Raw genomic sequence first — 26038 nt, 5'->3', positions numbered from 1 at the left:
GACGTAACTGGTAGGGAAGAGGACAGAGAATTCTCTTGTTGGAATGGCTAGCTTTGAGGGTCCGGGTCAGGTTAAGACAATAAATGAAACCAGTAGAGAGCTGATTCACTGGGGCAAAATGGAGCCAGGCTAGCGTTCACAAATGGCCCTATGGCAGATTCAGTGGACCTGAAGGAGTGATTATGGTGCAGGGTAAAGGGATAGTTATCAAAGGAGTTCTTGACTTTTCCATAATTTAGAAATGGAACTGGTGGTTCAATTCCTCAACTGGTGGTTGAGGAACTGGAGATAAAGATTCTTGAAGTTGGGGAAATTTGTGAGACCATAAACATGAATGTTGAAGTCTCAGAGGATGGGATAGAAAGCCCAATGAAACAGGGGCTGAAGTCGCTACAGAAGATACTCCAGGAATATCCCGGAAGTTGGTAGATAACAGAGAAAACTGTATGAGTGGAATTAGCCTCAAAATTAGAGTTTAAAGGGTGGTGGCAACAGAAAATGTATCTATAAAGGGCAATGGGAAAGAAAAAGTATGTCGATACACATGGAAACTGAGAACATTGACTGCATTCAGGGAGAGAAATCTGGTGATTGGAAAAGCAGATAGCAGAGAGAGTTTTCAGTGACTACCCTGTTGAATTTGGGATTTTAAACCATGAAAATGCTTGAATTAGAAGAGTACTTTTTCTAATTAATTGGTTAATGTTTGTTTGTGTATACTGACCTCACTATTTCTTCTAAAAAAAAAAAGGAGAAGTAGCCTCAAATTGGCAAAGGCTTGAGGGTAATGGTATTATCAAGGAAAAATCCTTGGTTCCCTTAAGGCAGAGGTGTGAAAGAAGGAAGTTGCTCATTGCAAAAGGAGTTTTTGTAGGATCTTGAAGCCAGCTTATATTGAAGCTGCTACATTGTCTGGAGTAAATAAGCGGTGTTTGTCATCTCGCGGCAGGAAAATTTAGGACATGGACACTCATGAGGAGTTTAGGAGCAGAAGTTTAACAGGCAAAAGAAGGAGGAAGAAAAAGAAAGGAAAACAGCTCTCTCTCTCTAGTGAGAGAAGGGTCTTCTGAGAGGACCAGCCAGTGGTGGATGTGCCAGATTTTATAGTCAGGTTTGAGGAGGTGGTGTCTGATTTACATAATGCTCACAGATTGGTTCAATTAAGTGTGACATTTACATAGCGGGCAGGGAAAGCTGGTTGCCCCACCCTAATCATTATGCAAATAAACTTTCTCCTTGGCCTGCGCCATCTTATCTGCTCCTTACTGCACACGCGGCTGGCAGAGGAAAGATGGGACTGCCATTTTGAACATGATTGGCACAACTGCCGGCAGCTATGTCTGCAGCTTGATTTTACAGGCTGCTGTTTGTTAGAAAGGAAAATAGTTTGGGGCTGCTTTTCATTAAAAGGAAAACATTACCAAGGACTTCCGTACCCTCACTATCTGCCTAAGTAATTTCTTCTTAACTCCTGTATCAATACTGGCTCATGAGAGCTATGAAAGTTTTAATAATTTTTTCAGCTGGTTGACATCAAGTTGGTTGGTACAAAAAAAAGTCATGTGGCAGTACTTACACCATGGAAAACAGCAAATGCTACAAACAAGAAATCCCCTCTGGCCGGGCACGGTGGCTCACGCTTGTAATCCCAGCACTTTGGGAGGCCCAAGCGGGCAGATCATGAGGTCAGGAGATCGAGACCACAGTGAACCCTGTCTCTACTAAAAATATAAAAAAATTAGCCGGGCGTGGTGGCGGGCACCTGTAGTCCCAGCTACTCGGAGATGCTGAGGCAGGAGAATGGCGTGAACCTGGGAGGCGGAGCTTGCAGTGAGCCGAGATCGCGCCACTGCACTCCAGCCTGGGCGACAGAGCGAGACTCCGTCTCAAAAAAAAAAAAAAAAAAAAAAGAATTGGGGGAATAAATATAAATGGGAGAAACAGCTGTCCAGGAAGTTATCAGTTGCCAGGTTTGCTTGTAATGCAGAGAAATTCCCAGGAAGTCAAAGAGTGTTCATTGGTGATTGCACGTCTTTTGAAATCGCATCAGAGGTCTCCATTTTCTAACCTCTTCTCTTGAAAATGAGTATGTTTCCAGTCTCCCACAGGATGTATAATTTTGCATGATTGTTAGTAGCTATTGGCACCATTTATCTCTCTGGTCATCCACTGTTCCATTTTGTATAAGTCTGAATATGCTTTGCACACACACTTCAAAAGACAGTAGTTAAAACGATCTCACTTTGATCGTCCTACTCCAGCAATACAATTTTTAGGGGTTTGTTTTGTTTTGTTTTTAAACAATATACTCTTTTCCTATCGTCATAATGAAATGGGAAAGGTTCCCTTGTTCCCATCGCACACCCTATGTGGCTCACTTCAGCGCCTCACTGCTCATACCTCTAGGGGAGCATACAGACAGGCAGGCTGTAGGGCTCCCACCCCACGGCAGTGTCTAGGGGTTAATGTTTACAGCTGAAGCCCCAATGGTCGTGTGTCACAGGGTGCTGTTTTAGTTTAGCCCTACAGGCAGCTTATGTTAGTTCAATTAGATCCCCTTCCTCATCACAAAGAGGACTTTCTGTATCCGGGTTCTTGCCTTGGTGTACCGGAAGGATTCATCACATGGGGGCTTGGAGAATGAGTGGAAAGTTTTATTGAGTAGAAGTAGTTCTCAGCCCTTGAGAAAGCCGGAAGGAAGATGGCCTTCCCCTAGAGTTAGGCCACCCGCTGCCCGGCTCTCCTTTGACTGCCCCGGCCAAAGTCCGCCTCATTCCGCAGGTCGCGGGTCGATGGCCTGTCGCGGGTCGATGGCCTGTCGCGGGTCGATGGCCTGCCGCAGGTCGATGGCCTGTCGCCGTGCCGGCGTCTATCGATGTGCTCTTCCGCAGACATGCTCTCGAATGACCAGACACATGACCAACCATTTGTGTCTTCTGCCGATGTGCTTCTCAAGACGTCCAGCCGCTTGTGTCTCTTCCTTTCTAGGGTCTCCAGTTTTTATAGGCCCAGGTTGGGGGCGTGGTGGGCCAAGGTGGTCTTGGAAAATGCAACATTTGGGCAGGAAGGCAGGAGTGCCTGTCCTCACCTAGGTCCATGGGGGTAGAACCCTAGCCAGGGACCACGCCCTCCTCTACCCAGCAGTTCCCTTCCCCTCTTCCCTATCATTTAAAGGGATCACGCTCTTCCTTTCCCAGCACTCCTTATGAATAATACGCAAGATTTTAAAGATGCAGTGCAAAATAAGAAAAACATCTGGAAGGTTTGGAACCCTAAAACCAGTCTGCGTTGTCTTTCTTAAAGACTAAAATTGTACAATATTTATTTTCATTTAACAAACACCTATCACTTGTATTTGTCAGCCTTTGCTCAAAGATGCTGTACGAATATTAACATGTCAAATATTATGTAGAACATTCTATTGCTGTTTATTTATTTATTTATTTATTTATTTATTTATTTATTTATTTTGAGACAGAGTCTCACTTTGTTGCCCAGGCTGGAGTGCAGTGGTGCGATCTTGGCTCATAGCAAGCTCCGCCTCCCAGATTCAAAAGATCTCCTACCTCAGCCTCCCAAGTAGCACCTGCCACCTCGCCCAGCTAATTTTTTTATTTTTAGTAGAGACGGGGTTTCACCATGTTGCCCAGGATGGCCTCGAACTCCTGGCCTCAGATGATGCGCCTGCCTCGGCCTCCCAAAGTGCTGGGATTCCATGTGTGAGCCAGTGCACTGGGCCAAGCATTCTATTTCTCATTTATGGTGGGTTTATTTGCCACCACTGCTTCGACTGAGGAGAGCATGGCACAAGATGTGAAGCTTGTTTTGAGGGCCTGAGCAGAGATTTTTTTTTGCACAGTGGAGTCCAATATTTTGCCAAAGGCACAGAAGAAAGTACGGAAGATGAAAAACTTTTCCCCAGCCTGGGCAACATAGTGAGACCCCCATCTCTACAAAAATTTGCAAATTAAAAAAATTAGCTGTGTGTGGTGGCATGTGCCTGTAGTCCTAGCTACTTGGAGGCTGAGGTGGGAGGATCACTTGAGCTCAGGACTTTGAGGCTGCAGTGAGCTATGATCACACCACTGCACTCCAGCCTGGATGACAATGTGAGACCCTATCTCTAAAAAACACGGAAGGAAGGAAGGAAAAGCTGTTCCTTTACCCTCTTAAGTTCAGTGTTTTGGGGGCTGCAAAAGAAAAGACAGGCTTCTGTTCATTATGTATGGGAGTTCTCAGGAAAATATGCCTCAAGGGAGCACTTACAATTTGGGGCTTATGTGCTGTCTTAACAAGAGAAGGGGAGGAGGAGAAGGGCACTTAAGGAAAAATAAATTACTTTTAAGAAAGATCATGGGCCTTTAGGAGAATAGATGGGAGATGACAGTTTTGTGACAATGCCTGTTTAGGTGTGCTGTGGGCTTCTCTTTGGTATTAGAGTCAACTTTCTCTGGTGGCAGAAAAATCTGTGGGAAGGGATTTATGACAATTGAGTTTTGGGAGGAGGTTCTGCTTTTGGGCAGATAAGAGAGTTTAGAAATCAGCCTATTATCAAATGCCTTCAGCTCAAAATCATTTTTATGCCACAGTGGCATATTCTAGAGGAACCTGGGCCAAGGAAGACCACCCTTGGCCTTACTCCTGGAGTCATTCCGGCTCTGGCCTAGCCTTGGGGATGGAACTCTGCCCTGGTATGGACAAGAATGGACCCTCTCAGGCCCGAGCATATTCTCAGAAGTCCAGTCACACAGACCTGGAAGTGTCAGAGATGTACTTAATTCTAGGTTTTCACTGAGGCCAGGTAGAAACCGCGGTACCTGGAACATTTCTTTGTGTTTTGGGGTTTTAATAGACTTGGCCAGGAACCAAGTCCAAGCCCTTTCAACATCACAGAATGTTTTTTAATCTTCCCTAGTCTACCGTAATGGAAAACTCATAGTTCTCATCATTCACAAACACTTAAAGGGTGTTTACGAGGTACTAGATGGTGTATGCTACTATTATCAGCCTCATTTTGTAAGTGGAGGAGACAAAGAAAGGTTAAGTGAGTTTTCCAAGTTCACATGGATGGTAAGCGGCACAGTCAATATTTGTTGACTGTGAGGCCGAGGCAGGTGGATAGTTGGAGATCAGGAGTTCGAGATCAGCCTGGCCAACACGGTAAAACCCAGCCTCTACTAAAAATACAAAAATTAGCTGGGTGGTGGTGGCGCGTGTCTGTAATCTCAGCTACTCAGAAGGCTGAGGCAAGAGAATCGCTTGAGTCTGGGAGGTGGAAGTTGCAGTGAGCTGAGATGCACCACTGCACTCCAGCCTGGGCAACAGAGTCAGACCCTGACTCCAAAAAAATAAAAGATAAAAAATTGACAGATTAGCAACCGGGCACAGTGGCTCAGGCTTGTAATCCCAGAGCTTTGGAAAGCCAAAGCAGGAGGATCACTTGAGGTCAGGAGTACCAGCCTGGACAACACAGTGAGACTTCATCTCTAAAAAAAAAAAAAAAAAAAAAAAAATTGAAAAATAAGAAACTTAGCAGGGTGTAGTGGTGGGCATCTGTAGTCACAGCTACTGCAGAGGCTGAGGCAGGAGGATCCCTTGAGCCCAGGAGTTCAAGATTGCAGTGAGCTATGATTGCACCACTGCACTGCAGCTTGAATGACACAGCAAGACCCTATCTCTAAAACAAATTTAAAAATTGTTTAAAAAAAACTTTTTAAATTGACAGATTAGAATCTGATCAGTTTCTTTCCAGAGCTACTTGAACATCTCAGGAGATTGTGCTAAGGATGGAAAAGGAAAGAGTTTTAATTTCAAAGTTTCATTCCATGTCTTGTCAAACCAGGTCTAGATTTGCCATTTAGAACTGCATTCTCTGATCCTATGTTTTAAGAGAGGTTTCTCCATGTAGATGAAACCAGGAGCTGCATCCTTTCTCGGATCGGTAGGTGTTCCATGGGCTTTATATGTGCGGCGTAACAACAGCACACAAACGCCAGGGGGCAATGCAGTTTCACCGAAGAATCCTAGGAAACTCGGGTCTGGCTTTGACTAAGAACATTGGCAGGATCCTGGGGCAAAGGTGAAATCCTTATTGAAAAGAGTTCCGCAAAGGAAAAAATGTTTAAAAATCCTTTCTTTGAAAGCTTCCTGCATTGTCATCAAAATTGTCTTTCAGTATTTGTGCACAGCTGGAAGTTTTGTGATATTATTTGCAAAAGATTTACTTTTCGTTTTTTCTTAATGCGGCTGCCTAGTCTTTCCTGGAAGGTTTCCTGGGTCTTTCTGCGTAGGAAGGATTATTCTAACCAACTCTCGGCTAGTCTGGATCACATTGTTAGGACTCTGTTGCGTCCTCTGCCTGACCGCGGGACTCTCTTCCCCCAGTGCCCATTCAGCGCTTCCAGCTGCCTCTGCGGTCGGAGCCGGGCTCCCTTTAAGGTAATTCCAGTCTGGGCCTGTGTTTTGTTTCCAGCTCGGCAGCCGCCAGGTGTCTGCCCTCCCTTAACCTCCAAGGATGAGAGATCAAAGGTGCCCCTACATCTGCCTCCTGCCCAGCTCTTTAATCTGTTACATGTTCAAAAGGGACAAATGCAATATTGTGCACTCAGGGAGGGAGGACAAATCAGAGAAGTGGAAATGGGCAGAGCCTCAGAATGTGTTAACTTACATAAATGATATGGAATATGCCTGTCTACATATTAGCCCTGCCACTGTGGAGGTGTTTTCTTCTTAAAAGAGCAAGAATATTACGGAGAAATGGAAATCCTCTTTTCTCCAGTTGGAACCCTACTAAACCCATTTAATGAAATATTGTACACAAACCCATTTGGAGGTCACTATTAGGAGAAATATAACGAGGTAAAACAAAATATTTTTTAAATTTATGAAATGGAAATTACAAGGGCACTTGTAGAGACCTGGGCTTATTTTATACGTGGCAAAAATGATAAACTAATCTTTAAGTAGAGCAGATATATTTTAAGAAAGACTATTTCCAGCGGAGCATGTATTTTCCATATCCGTAGAGCTAAGTAGGGGAATGCATTTTAAAACAGTAGGAATACAGATTAGGTATTAAGAAAATAATACTGAGAGCAATGGTTATGGAAGGTACAGAATTTATCTATCAGGACTCAGGAAGCAGCAATTATTTCTTCCATTTTTAGAGGAAGGGGTTGGGGGGTGGGGGAAGAGCTCCTGATCTAGTAACAAATTGTTTCTAAACTTAAATTTAGAAACATTTTAAACAGTTTGAGCATCCACGATTTTCTTTAGACTGTTAGGAGAGCTCCCTAATTTCCAACTAAAGACATAAATGTGAACAGTCACTGATTACTTTTTTCTCTACACATTCCTGCGCCCACACACCCAGAGGCTCTCTTATGCTTCCTCTTCCCCAGCGGTTACAAAAAGGAACTCCAGCAACTTCAGTTGTGCTTAGCTATCTTCACAGACAATAGCAAAGCAGGACCAGTGGCCTCATATTAAGTCACACTCTTTCCCAGTTACAATGGCTGAGGACCCAGATTTTCACAAGGTGCAAAGAAAAGAATATTGACATGGTTATTAAAAGTTATGGTGAGAAGGGAGCCTTTATCAGCTGCTTCAAATATTTCATTCACCTTCTTAACAAATGTTTATTCTGCACTTACTATGTCCAGACATGGTGCTGAACTCGGGGAATTCACTGGTGATCAAAAGCAGGCTTACCCTTTGTTCTCATGGAGTTTATCATCTAAGGGTAGAGACTAGCATCCATCAAATAATCACAGAGATAACTGCGCTGAAAGAAAGAGACAGTTCTTGAGGGAGAATCTCCTGTAACAAAGGGACTAATCTAGAGGCTCAGGGAGAACTTCCCTGAGAAAATGCTCATTAGCTGAGAGTCAAAGGATCAAGAAGGGTGAGGGACGGCACATGCTAATTCTGCATTCAATATTAGTAGAACTGAAAGGGTGATGTGGCTGGTGTACCAAGAGCTAAGGGACAGCGCACATGTGTAGTCAGAAAATGTATGCACAGCTGACTATGTCTGTCATCTGTTGCTACATACCTTATTACCCCAATGTGGAGCAGCTGAAAAACAATCATTGTATTATACCTTATGATTTTGAATCAGGAATTTAGGTAGGGTTCAGCTGGGCAATTCTTCTGTTCCACATTCAGCTAGAAGTTGGTGTATTAGTCAGAGTTCTCCAGAGAAGTAGTATATCCGTGTGTGTGTGTGTGTGTGTGTGTGTGTGTGTGTGTGTGTGTGTGTGTGTGTGTATACTGACCCATAATTATGGAGGCTGAGAAGTCTCAAGATCTGCAGTCAGCAAGCAAGCTAGAAACCCAGGAGAGCCAATGGTATAGTCCCAATCCGGGTCCAAAGACCTGAGAACATGGAGAACAATTGTGTAAGTTCCAGTTCAAGTCGAAGTCCAAAGGGAGGAGAAGACTGATGTCCCAGCAGAGACAGAGAATTAATTCTCTCTTACTTTGTCTTTTTGTTCTATTCAGGACTTCAACTCATTGGACAAGAACCACCCACCTTAGGGAGGGAAGTCTGCTGTACTCAATGAACTGATCCAAATGTTAATCTCATCCAGAAATACCTTCACACACACACTGGGAATAATGTTTGTTCAAATCTCTGGGCACCTCATGGCCCAGTCAAGTTGACACACAAACTAACTATCACAGTTGGGCTGGTCTAGAGAGTCCAAGATGGCATTATTCACATGCCTGGCACTTTGATTTCAATGGCTGGGAGTGTTGGCTCCTGATCAGTAGCAATATGGTAACTGTTGACTAGAGCACCTGTAATTGGCACCTCCAGCCTTGCGGCTTCAAGACTCCTTACATGTCAGTTCAGGGCTTCCCGAGAGAGTTCCTATCCAAGAGATAGGAAATCTTAAGGTCTTAAGGTCTGAGCTCAGATACTGGCAGAGCATCATTTCCATCATATTCTTGGTGACAGCCAAAGCAGTCCACAAACCCACTCAGACCAAAGGGAATAACGAAGATGCCACCTCTCAATCGGAAGAGTTTCAAATAATTTGTGGTCATCGTTAGTCATCCATGCTTCAGCCTCTGGACACAAATTATTCACATCTTCTGTAAGGCAAAATATACTCACCCCTTCTAAAGACTTCAAAACCTCATCTCAAGCTCAAGTTTGAGATTCAGGTTCTTTTTTTTTTTTAGGGGGAGTCTCACTCTCTTGCCCAGGCTGGAGTGCAATGGGGTGATCTCGGCTCACTACAACCTCCACCTCCCAGATTCAAGCGTTTCTCCTTCCTCAGCCTCCTGAGTAGCTGGGATTACAGGCATGCACCACCACACCCGGCTAATTTTGTATTTTTAGTAGAGATGGGGTTTCACCATGTTGGTCAGGCTGGTCTCGAACTCCTGACCTCAGATGATCCACCCATCTTGCCTCCCAAAGTGCTGGGATTACAGGCGTGAGCCACAGCACCCAGCCGAGATTCAGGTTTTTACCGTCTAAATAAGGTTCAGTTGCTGATGGGGCGCATTTGATGCTGTTGTCTTATACAATTTCTCTCAATATGAAGACCTCTCAATATGAAAAAGGTATTTGCCTCCTATGTGTCCAACATATACTGATAGTACAGGGATGGGATAAGTGCTTGGGATACTCCCACTCAAAGAGTGGATAAACAGCTATACGCCAGGCATTATCATAGCAAGTCTGAAATCCACATGCTGCCAGTTCCTTGGCTGGAGAGCCCAGTCCTGCTCTCTGGAAAGATTCTCTGCAGCTCTTGGATCCACCCTCCAGACTCTTGTTGCACCTTCTGAGTTGTCCCCTTTCCATAAGAAATAGCACTTTCATCTGAATAATCTTCTCAGCTTATGTTTCACCCATAAAAGTTTGGGGGCTCTAAGGACTCTTTGCTCTTTACCTCTGCCTGCTTTGTCCAAGCTGATTATGTGTCCACTAATACACTTCTCTCATAACCTTTGTGGGTATCCTTTGAATCTTACTGGATTTCATTCTGTTAAATGAAACACATATCTACAATTCTCTTCAAGATAGTCCCTTTTTTGGTCTGGGCTCAGAGTTGGAGTGCTGTGGGACAGTACCCTTAGGATCCTTAAAAGCCTTTTTGTCTGTTTTGGAAACTCTATGAGGTACATCCTTAAATATTTCTACAGTCATAAAAAAGTATTTTACAGTCACCCCCTAGGAGTGTTAAAACAATTTTTGTTTTGTTTTGTTTTTACTCAACACATTCTAGCTCTTTATTGTCTCCAAATTTTGTTTGAAAACTGAACAGTTCTTTTTTGACTCGTCTTTCTCTACCTGCACCTTTTATTGTGTGTAGCTTTAAAAAAATAAAAAATAAAAATTTTAAATGGCACTTTAAGCATTCTGCCTAGAAGTTCTCTTACTAAAATCCGTGGGTTCATTGGGTGTATTTTCTATTTTCCACATTACTACAAGTGATAATGTTGGCAAATTCTCTGCCACTACATTAATAGAGTTCCCTTTTCTTCAGGCTCCAATGACAATTTTTGGTCCTCCCAGGCTTCACCAACAGTCTCCTCAAGACCTTACAGCTGGCTGGGTGCAGTGGCTCACTCCTGTAATCCTAGCACTTTGGGAGGCCAAGATGAGCGGATTGCCTGAGCTCAGGAGTTCGAGACCAGCCTGAGCAACATGGTGAAACCCCATCTCTACTAAAATAGAAAAAAAAATCATCCAGGCGTGGTGGCGGGCACCTGTAATCCCAGCTATGTGGGAGGCTGAGGCATGAGAATTGCTTGAACCCAGGAGGCGGAGGTTGCAGTGAGCCAAGGCCGTGCCACTGCACTCCAGCCTGGGCAACAAAGCGAAACTCTGTCTCAAAAAAAAAAAAAAAAAAAAATAGACCTTACAGTTTCTTCCCTCTACCTAAACTTGACACTTAGCCTCAGCTGATGTTTATCAGGGTGTCTGCACATGGCCTTTCCATCAGAACCGTCTCAGGACTTGTAACCTGCTGTCTCAGGCTTCCCAGAGGGAGTGGTCCATGACACCAGAAGAGAAGCCGCCTGTTTCATGAGATCTGGGCAGACAGCATCATTTCCTCTGTCTTCTAATGGTCAAAGCAGCCACGGAGCTTACTGAGATTCAAGGAGAAGAGACAGCCTCCACCTGTCTGTGGGAGGAGTGTGGAAGAATTTGTGGCCATTTTTATTCACCTATAAGTGACATCATAGAGGGTTTTGCAGGTCATGTTAAGGCTTTTTATCTTAAGAATTTCACTGGGCAGGAGGATCACTTGAGCACAGCAGTTTGAGACCAGCCTAAGCAGCATAGTGAAACTTCATCTAAAAAATAAATGAATAAAATAAGAGTTGGAAGGCTGTCACATGACCTTTTGAAAAAGTCTCTCCAGCTGCAGCATGGGAATAACTTAGAAAAAGGATATTAAAGGCTGAAGTTCTTTTTTAGTTCCTCTTTCTCTATTGTGCCTTATCATACAGTTTCCTGTGAACATTGCTGTCATAATTTGGCCCAGGGTGATGACAGTTGAGACAAGAGAACTGCAGATTATTGAGGTATTTGAATATAAAGTTAATTAACTAATATTTCTTGAAGTCCATTTAGGGCATAATTTTGTCTCCAAGTAGCCAATAAACTTACTTGTCAGAGATCTTGCTAATATTGGAACCTTAAAACACCTAAATATTTACTATAAGTTACGTGTATTCACTCTACACATAGATTTTGACTAACTCCCTATAAAGAACAGCCTCTGAGTAGAAATAGACAGTGGTCAATATAATGAAATCTGAGTACTCAGCTCAGTAACATCCATAATTGAAGTAACATATTTGAAGTACATGTGCTGGGATTGATGAGATCCTCCTTGAGGATACTCGGGAGTGATCACTTTTTCATTCAGTAAATATTTTTTGTGTGTTTGCTCTGTGCTACAAACTTCTAGGCAGAGGAGTTACAGCAGCAAACAAAACAGACCAGGTTCCTGCTCTCATTCTGATTATATTCTAATGAGGAGGACAGATGTAAACAAGGAAGCAGATGTGAAATCAATGAGATAACTGCAAACAGTGATAAGTGCTATTTTTAAAAAATAAAAGAAAGCCAGTTGTGGTGACAAGTACCTGTAGTCCCTGCTACTTGGGAGGCTGAGGCTGGAGGATTGCTTGAGCCCAGAAGTTCAAGGCCAGGCTGGCCAACAAAGTGAGACCCCTCCCCTCCATCCTTTTAAAAAATAAAAATTAAGTAAATAAATAAATAAGAGCAATGGGGTAGAGAGTTATTTCTGGCCTGCTCTAAATACAGTAATCAAGGAAGACTCTCTGAGGAAGTTATATCTGAAGTCAAATGTGAACAAAAGAAAAGAGCTGGCTATAGGAAGATTGAGCAGTTTAAGGCAGCAGACAAGAGGGAGCAAGCAGCAAGTACACTAGCCAAGGGCAGAAAGGAAATAGCATTGCAAAGCACAGAGAGAAACCATGTGGCTAATGGGTCTGGAATAAGGGGAAAAGTTATGTGAGATGAAGTAGAAGAAATAGGGAAATAGGCTGGGCGCGGTGGCTCACGTGTGTAATCCCAGCACTTTGGGAGGCCGAGGCAGGCAGATCATGAGGTCAAGAGATCAAGACCATCCTGGCCAACATGGTGAAACCCTGTCTCTACTAAAAATACAAAAATTAGCTGGGTGTGGTCAGGCGTGCCTGTAATCCTAGCTACTTGGGAGGCTGAGGCAGGAGAATCGCTTGAACCTGGGAGGCAGATGTTCCAGTGAGCCGAGATTGCACCACTGCACTCCAGCCTGGGCGACAGAGGGAGATTCTGTCTCAAAAAATAAGAAAAAAAAAAAAGATATTGAGCTGAGAGAAAAACAGTTGAGTTTGTTTTTTGTTGTTGTTTTCAATCGTATTTTCAAACACTTCTGCAGACTAGAAAAAAGAAACCAAGGGGGTGGGGTGGTAGCATCCGTGTGTGTGTGTGTGTGTGTGTGTGTGTGTGTGTGTATAAATGTATGTGTTATGGCTTACTCTGAATTCCAGGCAATGTCAATGTCAGCCACTCACCAGATAATGTCTATTGTGTGTCCTAGAAGTCAGCAGTGCTATGTGTAACTTTTTAACATCAACATCAATCCTTTCTTAAATATTCAAATTTTTTAAAAACATTTACATTTTAAGATAAATGATCTTTCCCACTCGTTGTACAATTTTGTGTACCATGTTAATATAAGGTGTCTAACTAGATATAGCTAATTCTAAATTTTCACTGTAACGTAGTTACTTCCCAATATAAAGGCCCACTCTACTATACAGAATACTTTGACTTGGGGTTTAAAAATATAAGAAAAGTCTATTTGGAGCTAATGAATCACATGTTTTTCTTAAAATAAGGTTTATAATTAGAGATCTAATTTTTGTTTGTATTTGAGCTTACCTTGTTTTCCCAACTCAGTAAATCAGTATTGGGCTCTCCTTCACTGCCACCCCTGTCTTTCCTGATAATTTGTTTAAATTTTCTTGTTTTCTTGCATAAACTCTGTTTCTAGAGTTTATGATCAGAGCACATTGTTGTCTTTTCAGTTGAATGACATTAGCTGACACCATGATTATACTCAAAAATGAATATGGCTGAAAAACTTGATATTCTGATGTATATAAGAATTCTACTCTGAAAAGATGAGGTCATTGCTTAATAAGTCAATTACTTGTACCTGACTTTGCGTCTTCGTTTAGTTGCCTGATCAAAAGAATGTCAAATCCATTTATACTGTGATTATACTAGTTGATTGTCAATGACTGTTATTTCTAAGGTGACGTATGTATAGTTTATTTTTGCAATGAAAGGCTTTACAGGTTTGGAAATAACTGGCAAAATAATAGTAAATCCTAAGTTTACTTCCATTTGTCTTGTTCAATTAAATGGTAACCCTCTTTATGAAGATCTCAGGAAGTATTCTGAAGTTCAAGGTCTTCCCTGGGCCTGAGCACAAAGAAGCATTAGTAATGGCAGTGGTGTCCTAAAGCGAGTTCATACCAGCTTGCAAGAGCCAGATGTTACAGTTTCAGGCATTTTAGAAGCCCATTATTACAAATTAAATTGTATAACTTACAATTAGATAAATTATATCAAAAACAAAAGTCATAAATATTTAAAACTCATCATTTCCTAGTCATGTTTCTATCAATGCTCTTGAGGCTACATTCTACCATACCCATATGGTGGAAATACTACATGCTGGTGTGGTCACTGCACATCTCTGCCCAACTTTATGTACAGTGACAAATATGCCATGGTATGCGTACTGACATAGTATTGAAGCTGAAAGAGGCTTATTTAATAAAAATAATTTATATCACATAAAAGATATAATAACAGTAAGTTTGTTGGGAAAAGGGCAAACTGGGATGCAACTGAATGAATGATTGATCATGGTTGAACTGCTGGCTACAGATACAAGAGTTTGGCCAAGATGAACAAAAGAATTCCATAGGAACCAATTCACTATATGGAATTTGCCATAAAGAATACCGTATATGTCATTGTTACTTGTAGACTGTGTGCCACATATCCTTCGTATCAGCAAAATTTATAATAAACATATGGACATATATATGCATACTTCCTCCCCTAGAGAGTTTCTTCTCAACGTTGGACCAGGCACCACTGGTTATGCAGGAAAGATGAAATTCAATAGGAAACAAACTTAAAAGCAGCTTTTCCAGAAAGTCATAAGGAAGAGCAATGTGAACATAATCTGTTAAAATCAGCATATGTTCATACTGATACCAATTTGATTTACCAGTATTGAAAAGAATTTTGTTTGCAAACTCCTCCAGTTTGAAAGAGAACCAGGATTTCAACCAAATGAAACTGCAGACATTTTTGTTCAGCCTAAATGATCATGACTATTGCATAAGATTAGATAATATTATTTATTTATAACTATGACTTATAAAAAATGCTCTTTAAATCAAATGATTGTTACCAGGTCTAATTTATCTTAGTTTGGTGTTTTCACCTTTAAATTCACTGAAAGGCCAGACACGGTGGCTCACGCCTGTAATCCCAGCACTTTGGGAGGCGGAGGCGGGTGGATCACAAGGTCAGGAGATCAAGACCATCTTGGCTAATACAGTGAAACCACGTCTCTACTAAAAATACAAAAAATTAGCCGAGCGTGGTGGCGGGCGCCTGTAGTCCCAGCTACTCGGGAGGCTGAGGCAGGAGAATGGCGTCCACCCAGGAGGCAGAGGTTGCAGTGAGCCAAGATCCGAGATCCGAGATCGTGCCACTGCACTCCAGCCTGGATGACAGAGCAAGACTCTGTCTCAAAAAGAAAAATTCACCGCAAAGGTGCATAAATATCAGTCAAGGGTACTGACTTGCTTCATGAACAACTTGACTTGCTCAGATAACCCGTTCACTCTCTGACTTGAGGGAGCTGAAATCTAAACCTATCAGACCAAGAAAAGGGCTCTGGCCCAACTACCCCAGAGAAGAAAGTTACCAGATCACACCACGGTTTTTAACCTCCTGTTACATGTTTCAACAGAAACTCTGTCCTAACATGCATCAAATGATCTCTATATACGGTACCAAAGAGGAAGTGCTGGTCCCTGGCGTCCTATTGTGTGAACTTTTATTGATCCATAATCTGGTATAATTTATACACAGAAATAGTCACTCAGACAGACTTGGCCTTTGTCCCATCCAAAAACATGTTTAATCCCATTTTTAGTGAAAAATTTCCCCAAATGGTTTTAGTGGGGGAAAAGAAGACATCCATGAGACCTAGTTAAGACTAAAAATTATTTTATTTTTGAAGTTGATATTTGTTTAGTTACATTCTTGCAATGCTAGCAGAAAAAGAAAAATCCAAATCTAAAGCATGCGTGTGTTACGAGAAGCCTGGAAAAGGCGATTTGGGTCCATTATATAACTGCCACTTTTTGTTTTTATTCAAGGTGTCATAAAACTGAGTTCTGCAGTTGAAGGTATGTTTTTACAACCACAAAATCAATAATGTTTTGCTTAAAGGTTGCATAGCGTGGCTTGTAGCTAAAAAGCTTCTGTGGCAGTGGTGTTTGACGCCATGTGCGAATTGCCAGCTATTGCCATTGCATCTGTGTTTCTCCTTGTTCTGGTCATTTTATGCTGCAAAGCTCTCAGCCCTCCTCAAGTGGCGTTTGCACTGACCTGAGAGGGCAGCACCAACATGTCTGTTTCTGTCTCCTGATGTGACTGCCTCAGAGCCGGTGCTCCTCAGAGAGCCTGGGCTCCTCGGTGGCCTTATTTGAGGCTGGACATAGTCTTGTCAGGATCCTTTGCCCTGGATCTTTCAGCATAACCTGGTCTAGAGCGTCCTTTATCTCAACAGAGCAGACATGTTTGCCCAGGAAGTATGTGGGCACCAAGAGTCATTTAAGCTTCTTCCTGATGAGAAAATGAGATGGTTAAGGCATTTGCCAGTCTCATTGCGGGTTCTTCCTGGGCAGTGTGACCCACCACCACGAGGCATAGTGAAGACCAAGTTCCTTTACTGTTGTCCATGTCGGTGAGTGGCAGTTCCCTTCAGTCATACATTCAAAAAGCCGAGAAGAAAAGGAAGAAAGATTTAAGGAAAGTACAAAAGAGATGTCCAAGCAAAGTGTTTTGCTGAGTAACCCCAAGAATATTAAAATGACCTCATTTTCTGAAACGATTTATTGGTATAAAATTGATCTCCCTAGCCCCATAGGAGTTTCACAAATCAAGAGTAGAGAATGTGTCATTTTCTTCTTTTGTGAGTTTCTATGTTTGTTTTGGGGGGGTGTGTGTTCTCGTTTATTGGGAGTTTGTCGGCCATGCTTTGGAGGTTTCTCCATCCTCACTTAATCAGGGGAGGCTGCATGGAAGAGGTAGTGGGCTTCCGGGTGAGTTTTCAACTTAAAGGGAGATGTGGCTGGCTTGGTGAATGGGCAATGCATGGAGGTGGGGAGTGGGAAATTGCAGTGGGGGTTGGAGTGGTGAGGCCGTTCAGGGGGCTGGAGTTTCAAGGTTGGGAGGTGGGAGAGTAGGTCAGTTATGTACCCATGGGACTGGCAAATCCAAAGTGAGGGTGCCCTATCCCTTTGGTGGATTTAGTACCATCATATTTTACAAAACCAAGTTGAAAAGGCAGTATTTCTGGCATTTGTGGCAGAAAGTATGTTGCTACTCTAAACTGAGCAAAAGGTGCAGGCAGCAGTGTTTCAGGGTGGAGAGAAAAAGACCTTCTCACCTCGAGGAGAAAGTGCACGTTGCAGGCCTGTGGTAGCCCAAGCAGAAATTCAAGTTCCCTTTGCGCATCAAAGTGGAATTTTACTGAAGGACAATCCAAGTTCCTCCCTGCCTAACAAGATATAAGAGACACCGAAACAAAATCAAGCAGCACCATGAGAATGACCTTGGCTGCAGAAACTCCCAGTAGCAATTTGAGCACTGAGTTTCAGTTAATTATCTGTTGAATTACAGATAACAGTTGGTTCACTCTGGGCCGTTTTGATGTTTTATCAAGGAATGGCTTTGAAGTCATAGTTTTACATTGCCTGCTTGGTTTGAGTGCAGTATTCCACTTGCAACAAAAGGATATAGTGACAAAATACAATTTTCATTTTAAAAGTCAGAAAGTCAAGAAAGCATTAAGTAATTTTAAAACTATTGTTTTGCTAGAGGTTACTAGTGGGTTTCATGGCTTGTCTGCACCCCCAGGACAGGGTTCTGTTTTCTCCAGAAAGATGAGAGTTTGAGGGAAAACGAAGGCAGGAAGCAGAGTGACTGCTTGGGGCTAGTCTGGCAGCCTCTGGCCACCTTCCTCATCACTCGGCCTCCTCTGAGTCCCCGGGGCTCACAGGAAGTTCTCTGGAGTGGCTGCGGATACCAGAAGTCAGGCCCACTGTGACTGTTGCTTGAGCATCTTTTGGGCAGCTTATTGTCTGAGGCTCGGAAGCATGCTGTGTTGTAACCGTGTTAGAATATATGTGTGCAAGGGCAATTTGGGAGTGCGGTTGTTGGGCTGGGGGGACGTGTGTTCCATGCATGCATTCTCAGTGCATCTGAAACGTGGAACTCTTATAAGCATGCTCAGTGGCACGTGTGTAGGACACTATCTCTTGATGAGAAATCAAACCTCAGATGGTCGGCCTTGCCACTGCTTAGCTAATTACCGTACTTGCAACTTTCCATCTGCAGAATGAATTCAAGGCAGCTTCGTACAGCTTTTCATGTCAAAGAGTGTGCACATCAGTGGAAGAAATCCACTGTCAGAAATGAGACATATTTCCTTTTTTTAAAAAAAGAGACTCTGCTCTATATTATCTCAGAGCTCTGAAACTAGTATTAATATTTTAGGTAGATTCTCTTATTCTTTTCAAGGAAAAATAATTGTCAAAGTCCTAAGAGAAAAACAAACCAAGATTCCATTTGCCACTCCCTACCAAGTGTCTATGGCAGGCAGTTTTGTTTCTTCTTTTCTGGAGCGGGGTGCCCTCTTCTGCACTGTGCAGCTTCATATCAGCTTTTTAAATCAGCAAAAAGAAAAACCCATTTTGTATCTCACAAATGCTAAGGTTAAAGGTGGAATGTCCTTTGAGTTTAAACAGAAACACTCATCAATGCTTTGAATATTTTGCGATGAGGAAAAATAAGTGAATAGGGAAAAAGTTCAGTTTGAAAGAAATAATTGCAAAGTTTTGTTGATAACACTGATGAATTCTCACCTCTGATTTTAGATTTATAATCCCAAACTCCGAGAAAATTGGGGTCAGAGAGAAACATGTAGACAGCAATTTGACAGAAGGGGGAAACAGTCGCACCAATGGCAGGGAAAGAAAAGCACTTACAGCAAGAATTTCACAAGAGTCTTCTAAATATTTCTCTGAATAGGGTCTTTTCTCTTAAAACTGGAGCAGGGAGATAGATGTAGGGCTACATATTTTCACAAGTAGGGCCAAAACATTGGCCTTATCAAGGAGAAGTGGGAACACAGGTCATGGAAGTGCTGAGTCACCCCTAAGTCAGAATGACTCTGATATTCTATAGGCAGCTATTTATTTCTAGGGAAGGAGGTGCCACCCGAGCTGGAAACTCTTGGTCCAACCGAAGTGGTGTATTCAGACACGGGGAGTGGGAGTGTTCCAGCAGGCACAGGCCTGGAGGGACAAGATGAGCCAGCCGTGGTGGTAGGCTGATGCAAGTCTTTGCCACTGATAACTAGCGTGTGTTCTGTGTTGAGACTTGTCTCCAAGGCGATTTGTTTATACCTCGTAGGCGAGAATCCAAAACGCCAAAAGGACATACATTCTTTTGAAAGTCCATATGAAAAAAATGAAGGTTGTCTTCTTTGGAAAAGTTCCACGTTTCTAAATATAGGAACAGATGAGCCTCTCTGAAGAAATCAAATAAATGAGGGCTGGGTGCGGTGGGTTCACACCTGTAATCCCAGCACTCTGGGAGGTTGAGGCAGGAAAATAGCTTGAGGCCACGTGTTCAAAGTTCGAGAGGGGCGTGAGCCACAGGGCGATTCCCCCTCATGTCTAAAAAAAATACTTTATAAAAGTTAGCTGGGTGTGGTGGCATACACCTGTAGTCCTAGCTACTTGGGCATCTGAAGTGGCAGGATCAGTTGAGCTCAGGAGTTTGAGGCTGCAGTGAGCTATGACTGCACCACTGCACTCCAGCCTGATCAACAGAGCGAGACCCTGTCTCTAAAATAAAAACTTTTTAAGGAAATTCTGTTGTTCATAGTATGACAAGCCAGGTGTCCAAAAATACCTCAAAGGGATTTAATGTATTAAAAATATTCCTACTGTATTGATGTCATTCCCTCTGTAGGTGAACTCTGCCCTTGTCATTGTGTCTTTCTTTCTTTCTTTCTTTCTTTTTTTTTTTTTTTTTGATACAGAGTCTCGCTCTGTTGCCCAGGCTGGAGTGCAGTGTTGTAATCTCGGCTCACAGCAACCTCCACCTCCCAGGTTCAAGCAATTCTCGTGCCTCAACCCCCTGAGTAGCTGGAACTACAGGCACGCTCTACCATGCCCGGCTAATTTTTGTTTTTTGTTTTTTGTTGTTGTTGTTGTTGTTGTTGTTTTTGAGACAGTCTTGCTCTGTCTCCCAGGCTGGAATGCAGTGGCATGATCTTGGCTCACTGCAACCTCCACCTCCTGGGTTCAAGTGATTCTCCTGCCTCAGCCTCCCAAGTAGCTGGAATTAGAGGTGCACACCACCACGCCTGGCTATTTTGTATTTATAGTAGAGACGGAGTTTCACCACTTTAGCCAGGCTGGTCTCGAACTCCTGACCTCAAGAGATCCACCCACCTCCGCCTCCCAAAGTGCTGGGATTACAGGCGTCAGCCACCGCACCCAGCCTAATTGTTGTATTTTTAGTGGAGACGGGGGTTCGCCTTGTTGGCCAGGCTGGTCTCAAACTCCTGGCCTCAAGTGATCTGACCGCCTCGGCCTTCCAAAGTGCTGGAATTACAGGCATGAGCCACCTTGCCCAGCTGAGTCTTTCTATTTTTAGAGCAAAGCCATATGCTCAGTGTGTCAAGGTAGACTGTGGTAAATCCTTTAATAAACAGACACTGACGGACTTACCTCCAGTAGTAAACTGAGAATGAAGTTTCAACTTTTTGTTTGTTTGTTTGTTTTTGTTTTTTAGGCGGAGTCTTGCTCTGTGGCCAGGCTAGAGTGCAGTGGCACGTTGTCGGCTCCCTGCAACCTCCACCTCCTGGGTTCAAGCGATTCTCCTGCCTCAGCCTCCCAAGTAACTGGGATTACAGGCGCCTGCCACCATGCCCAGCTAATTTTTGTATTTTTAGTAAAGACGGGGTTTCACCATGTTCGCCAGGATGGTCTTGATCTCCTGACCTCGTGATCCACCCACCTCAGCCTCCCAAAGTGCTGGGATTCCAGGCGTGAGCCACCGTGCCCAGCCAACTTTTTTTTTTGAGACAGAGTCTGGCTCTGTCGCCAGGCTGGAGTACAGTGGTGTGATCTCGGCTCATTGCAACCTCCAACTCCCTGGTTCAAGCAATTGTCCTGCCTCAGCCTCCTGAGTAGCTGGGATTCCAGGCACACACCACCACGCCCAGGTAATTTTTGTATTTTAGTAGAGACAGGGTTTCACCACGTTGGCCAGGATGGTCTCGAACTTCTGACCTCGTGATCCGCCCACCTTGGCCTTCCAAAGTGCTGGGATTACAGGCGTGAGCAACCATGCCTGGCCAGTTTCAACAATTTTACTACCGGAAATCAAAATGTTAGTCAGATAACTGACAGAGATAGGGTAGAGCTATCTCCCAGAAGGAGTTCCTTCCTTCCTTCTACCAGCGTGGTAGGTGGCAGTGTGTCAGGAATACTAAATGGAATATTATAGAAACTGAGAACAAAACTCAAGAAACTTGTTTCTGCAAAGAAACCCAGACATCCTGTTTATAAGAGTGACGTGGAGGCTGGAGCACCACACTAAACAAAAGAATGTTCTCTTCTCAGATGTATCTTTACTTGTCATTATACTTTTGGCTAAAAGTTTCTTTTTTTTTTTTTTTTTGTAGAGACAGGGTCTCTCTATGTTGCCCAGGGTAGTGTTGAACTCCTGGCCTCAAGCTATCCTCCTGCCTTAGCCTCTGCATCCAGCCAAAATATTCCTATGAAATAGAAATGTTTCAACCAGGCACGGTGACTCACACCTGTAATCCCAGCACTTTGGGAGGCTGAGGTAGGAGGATCACTTGAGGTCAGGAGTTCAAGATCAGCATGGCCAACATGGTGAAACCCTGTCTCTACTGAAAATACAAAAAATTAGCCAGGCATGATGGCAGGTGCCTGTAGTCCCAGCTACTCAGGAGGATGAGGCAGGAGAATCTCTTGAATCCAGGAGGTGGAGGTTGCGGTGAGCAGAGATTATGCAACTGCACTCCAGCCTGGGTGACAGAGCAAGACCCTGTTTCCAAAAAAGAAAAACAGTAATGTCTCTGGGAGCATTGAGAGTTTCCCAAATAGCTTCCTAAGACTGGGACCCTCCTGAAATGGCAGAGATGGAGCCACGTGACCCAGAAACTGGAAGATGTGTGGAAAGAAATTTCCAAGGGTTAGCCATTTGTCGTCTTGGGATTACCCTCCCCTCAGATAAAGTTGACCTCAAATGACCAACCACTGACCTCATCTCAGAGCTCTCTCACATTTATCTTTTTACTTTTTTTTTAAGTGTATCTTTTCCCCTTTTTGTTTCCCTCTCCCTCCTCCTCTATTCCAACTGCCTTTTTCTATTTCTGCATAGTGTAGAAGAAAGTTTAAGGGGGACACTAAGCAATAGAAAGCCAACCAGTGCCTGGAAGGGTCTGGCAAGGAACTGCTATTTGCCTCAGTGTCCTCACCAATAAAATATAGACTGCTCTTTGGGCAGTTGCAGAGACTAAACTAGATGCTAGAGAGAAAGCCTTAACACAGTGTACAGAAGGCAGTAGGCGCTCTCCTTCCCACTTTCCTCTTTCCAATGTCTAATGATCACTTCCACTAGAATCATGGTGTAGCACACTGCTGAGAGTTTCATTTTGGGCAAAACCACAAACAGAGCCAGCATAAATCCTTGCTTCTTCCCTTTGAGAGTACTTAGAGGGAAGCGACTCCTCGTGTTGGATAGAGCTCTCTGATCACCTTTCTGGGACCTGTGGCATCTGCCAGGGGACAGTCACAGCCCCAGTTTGGAGTGTTCGATTCAGATGAGATTGTCCCCCAGTCTGTTCTTTGAGTCCTGGAAGGTGGGGAGAAGAGGTAAGGTTTTCAGGCAACAAACAAGTGCTAATTGAAGACTCATGTCATCAATATTAATTGTGTTTTATTACAAAAGAGTTTATACTTGCACAGTGTTCCTGAGCGAGCCATTTGTCACCACTCATCAAAGATATGAAAGTTTTTGAATAAGGAGAACCAAAGTGAATACAATCACAGCTATCCAGAGAGAAATAAATTTTCATAAATCTTTGAACTGTATAGCCAAAAACTAATCAAATCTGTGCTAAATAAGAGGCCTTGAGCACTTAACAACAAATTAGCATAACCCAGAAGACAGTGTGCATCCCAAGCACCATAACCTACCCTTCACCCTCCTCCCTGGGGCAGGAAGTAGGCATTTATAAATCAAAGGCAAGCTGCAAACGATAATCTGCCACTTGTCACTGATTTATTTTCCCTCTTTTTGTTTTTCAAGAGTATAAGTTTCAATGTCTGTGTATTTGCTTTAGTTATTTTGGCAGTGTAGTGAAAGTTTCAATGTAAACAAAACTCTTACTCTTAAAGAACAAGCAATTCTATTACATTGCGTAAGAAGGCAGTTCTTAAAGACAATGGTCTAATTAGCAGTCTTTGAAGCCAATTCAATAGTAATATCAAAGCCACTTCTAGTATTTCAAGCCTAAATTTAGAAAATGGCCTTGATATTTTCAGTCTAAAACTATAGTCTGATCTTACTATTAATTTTGGAACACACCATAATGTAGACAACTGCTGAAATCACTTAATGTTATGAACCTGGAAATCACACCCTTTTAAACGATACATCACACCCATTAAAATTAACTGTAAAATCCATTTTGTATTGATTTTGTTTGAATTTGATATTCAACTAAGATGCTTTACATACGTAAATATTGCCACAGCTGTATATACAATGGTTTTGTTGAATCCATTGATGCTTTAAGTTGAAAGAGCATACATTATTGGTTTTGTTTGGTTTCACTGAGAAGAAGGCCAAAGGATTTTTCTAGCAATGTTTCAACAAAATGCAAAATTAGATGCCAGTCCAGAAGCCTTAAGGATGTGAAATGTTTTGAAAATACAGATTTTCAGTTATTTCCTAGCTTTAACTGACATGTGTGCTTAAGTGAAGGGAGAAGGCAACCTGGTACACCTCTGTTGAGTACAATGTTTCTTATACATGCACCTGTTAAGAGACAGAGAAGCAAATTTAATTTCCTTTTTAGCCTTCTATATCCCATTGTTGATTTTATACATGCCCTCCTTAAATATGAACTCCTAAAATTGTGTTTGGAACACATATTGGAAGAAAGTATAGAACGATATATAGGACAGTCCTAGGTTCAAACTTCATAGCCATAACTTCCTGGCTGTGTTGTAATCTGGAGCAAGTTACTCTGTCTGTACCACACTTTCCTCATCTGTAAAATGGGGTAAAGCTATTTAGCACTCCAGATGATTAAGAAGCTTAAATAGACCGGGCGTGGTGGCTCACACCTGTAATCCCAGCACTTTGAGAGGCCAAGGAGGGCGATCACCTGAGGTCAGGAGTTTGAGACCAGCCTGGTCAACATGGTGAAACCCCGTCTCTACTAAAAATACAAAAATTAGCCAGGTGTGGTGGCGCACACCTGTAGTCCCAGGTACTCGGGAGGCTGAGGCAGGAGAATTGCTTGAACCCCAGAAGCAGAGGTTGCAGTGAGCCAAGATTGTGCCATTGCACTTCAGCCTGGGCGACAGAGCAAGACTCAGTTTAAAAAAAAAAAAAAAAGAGCTTAAATAAAATCAGACAATGTTGAAGTACCTGGTAAACTGTTTAGCATGTAGGCATTCAATATATTTTAGTTATTTATTTATAGTTTTGTTATCATTTTTGTTTTTATGGGCTCAAAAATTAAATTATAAAAAATTCATATGCTGCTGCTTTTGCTTGATGTTATATATATATATATAGACATATATATCTCTATATTTTATTTTTTTATTTTTTTTGAGATGGATTTTCACTCTTGTTGCCCAGGCTGGAGTGCAATGGCACAATCTCGGCTCACTCCAACCTGCGCCTCCCAGGTTCAAGCGATTCTCCTGACTCAGCCTCCCTAGTAGCTGGGATTACCGCCATGAGCCACCACACCTGGCTAATGTTTTGTATTTAGTAGAAACAGGGTTTCACCATGTTGGTCAGGCTGGTCTGGAACTCCTGACCTCAGATGATCCACCCATCTCAGCCTCCCAAAGTGCTGGGATTACAGGCGTGAGCCACCACGCCCGGTGATGTTACAATATATATTTTTTATTTATTTATTTATTTATTTTGAGATGGAGTCTCACTCTGTTGCCCAGGCTGGAGTGCAGTGGCACAATCTTGGCTCACTGCAAGCTCTGCCTCCCAGGTTCATGCTATTTTCCTGCCTCAGCCTCCCAAGTAGCTGGGACTACAGGCGCCCACCACCACACCCAGCTAATTTTTTGTATTTTTTAGTAAAGACGAGGTTTCACCGTGTTAGCCAGGGTGGTCTTGATCTCCTGACCTCGTGATCTGCCCGCCTCAGCCTCCCAAAGTGCTGGGATTACAGGCATGAGCCACCACGCCTGGCTGTTACAATATTTTTTAAAGAGCAATGATCATGTGTCTATGTGTCTAAATAACATGAATTTGTTTTTTACTAAGTTAAATATTATTTTATGACATGTAATCTAATGGAAATCTAACTAACGAGCTTGATGCAATCAAAATCACTCAAGAAAAATGATCAGAATTCGCTACACGACTGTTTCCTCTTCTTTTTTTTTTTTTGAGACGGAGTCTTGCTCTGTCGCCCAGGCTGGAGTGCAGTGGCGTGATTTTGGCTCACTGCAAGCTCCGCCTCCCGGGTTCACGCCATTCTCCTGCCTCAGCCTCTCTGAGTAGCTGGGACTACAGGCGCCCACCACCACGCCCGGCTAATTTTTTGTATTTTTTTTTTTAGTAGAGACGGGGTTTCACCGTGGTCTCGATCTCCTGACCTCGTGATCCGCCCACCTCGGCCTCCCAAAGTGCTGGGATTACAAGCGTGAGCCACCGCGCCCGGCCTGTTTCCTCTTCTTTATCTGATTATGGCTTTGGTTTAAGTATGGAGTGCTTTATTTGTTTTCTTTTCTTATCTTTTTCTTTTTTTGGAGACAGGATCTTGCCCAGGCTGGAGCGCAGTGATGTGATCTCAGCTCACTGTAGCCTTGACCTCCTAGGCTTAAGTGATCCTCCGTCCTGGCCTCCCGAGTAGCTGGGATCACA

At 43.0% G+C, this 26038-nt stretch overlaps 1 protein-coding gene across 18 annotated transcripts in view; it reads left to right on the top strand.

The window, feature by feature from the left end:
* Positions 1-26038, top strand: part of DLGAP1 (DLG associated protein 1) — a 529488-nt gene that overhangs the window by 348140 nt on the left and 155310 nt on the right. For 9 of the 18 annotated variants that reach the window (XM_055237199.2, XM_055237250.2, XM_055237275.2 and 6 more), the window contains one exon: positions 15955-15984. The exons of the other annotated variants lie outside the window; for them this stretch is intronic. In XM_055237199.2, coding sequence (XP_055093174.1) covers positions 15955-15984 — 30 coding nt within the window. The remainder of the gene's footprint in view (positions 1-15954; positions 15985-26038) is intronic. 18 annotated transcript variants of the gene reach the window in all.

Source organism: Symphalangus syndactylus, chromosome 1 (assembly GCF_028878055.3).
Source record: "Symphalangus syndactylus isolate Jambi chromosome 1, NHGRI_mSymSyn1-v2.1_pri, whole genome shotgun sequence".
In the NCBI taxonomy this organism is placed as follows: Eukaryota; Metazoa; Chordata; class Mammalia; order Primates; family Hylobatidae; genus Symphalangus; species Symphalangus syndactylus.
The sequence above is the reverse complement of the archived record's forward strand: the minus strand, read 5'-3'. Positions and strand labels throughout refer to the sequence as shown.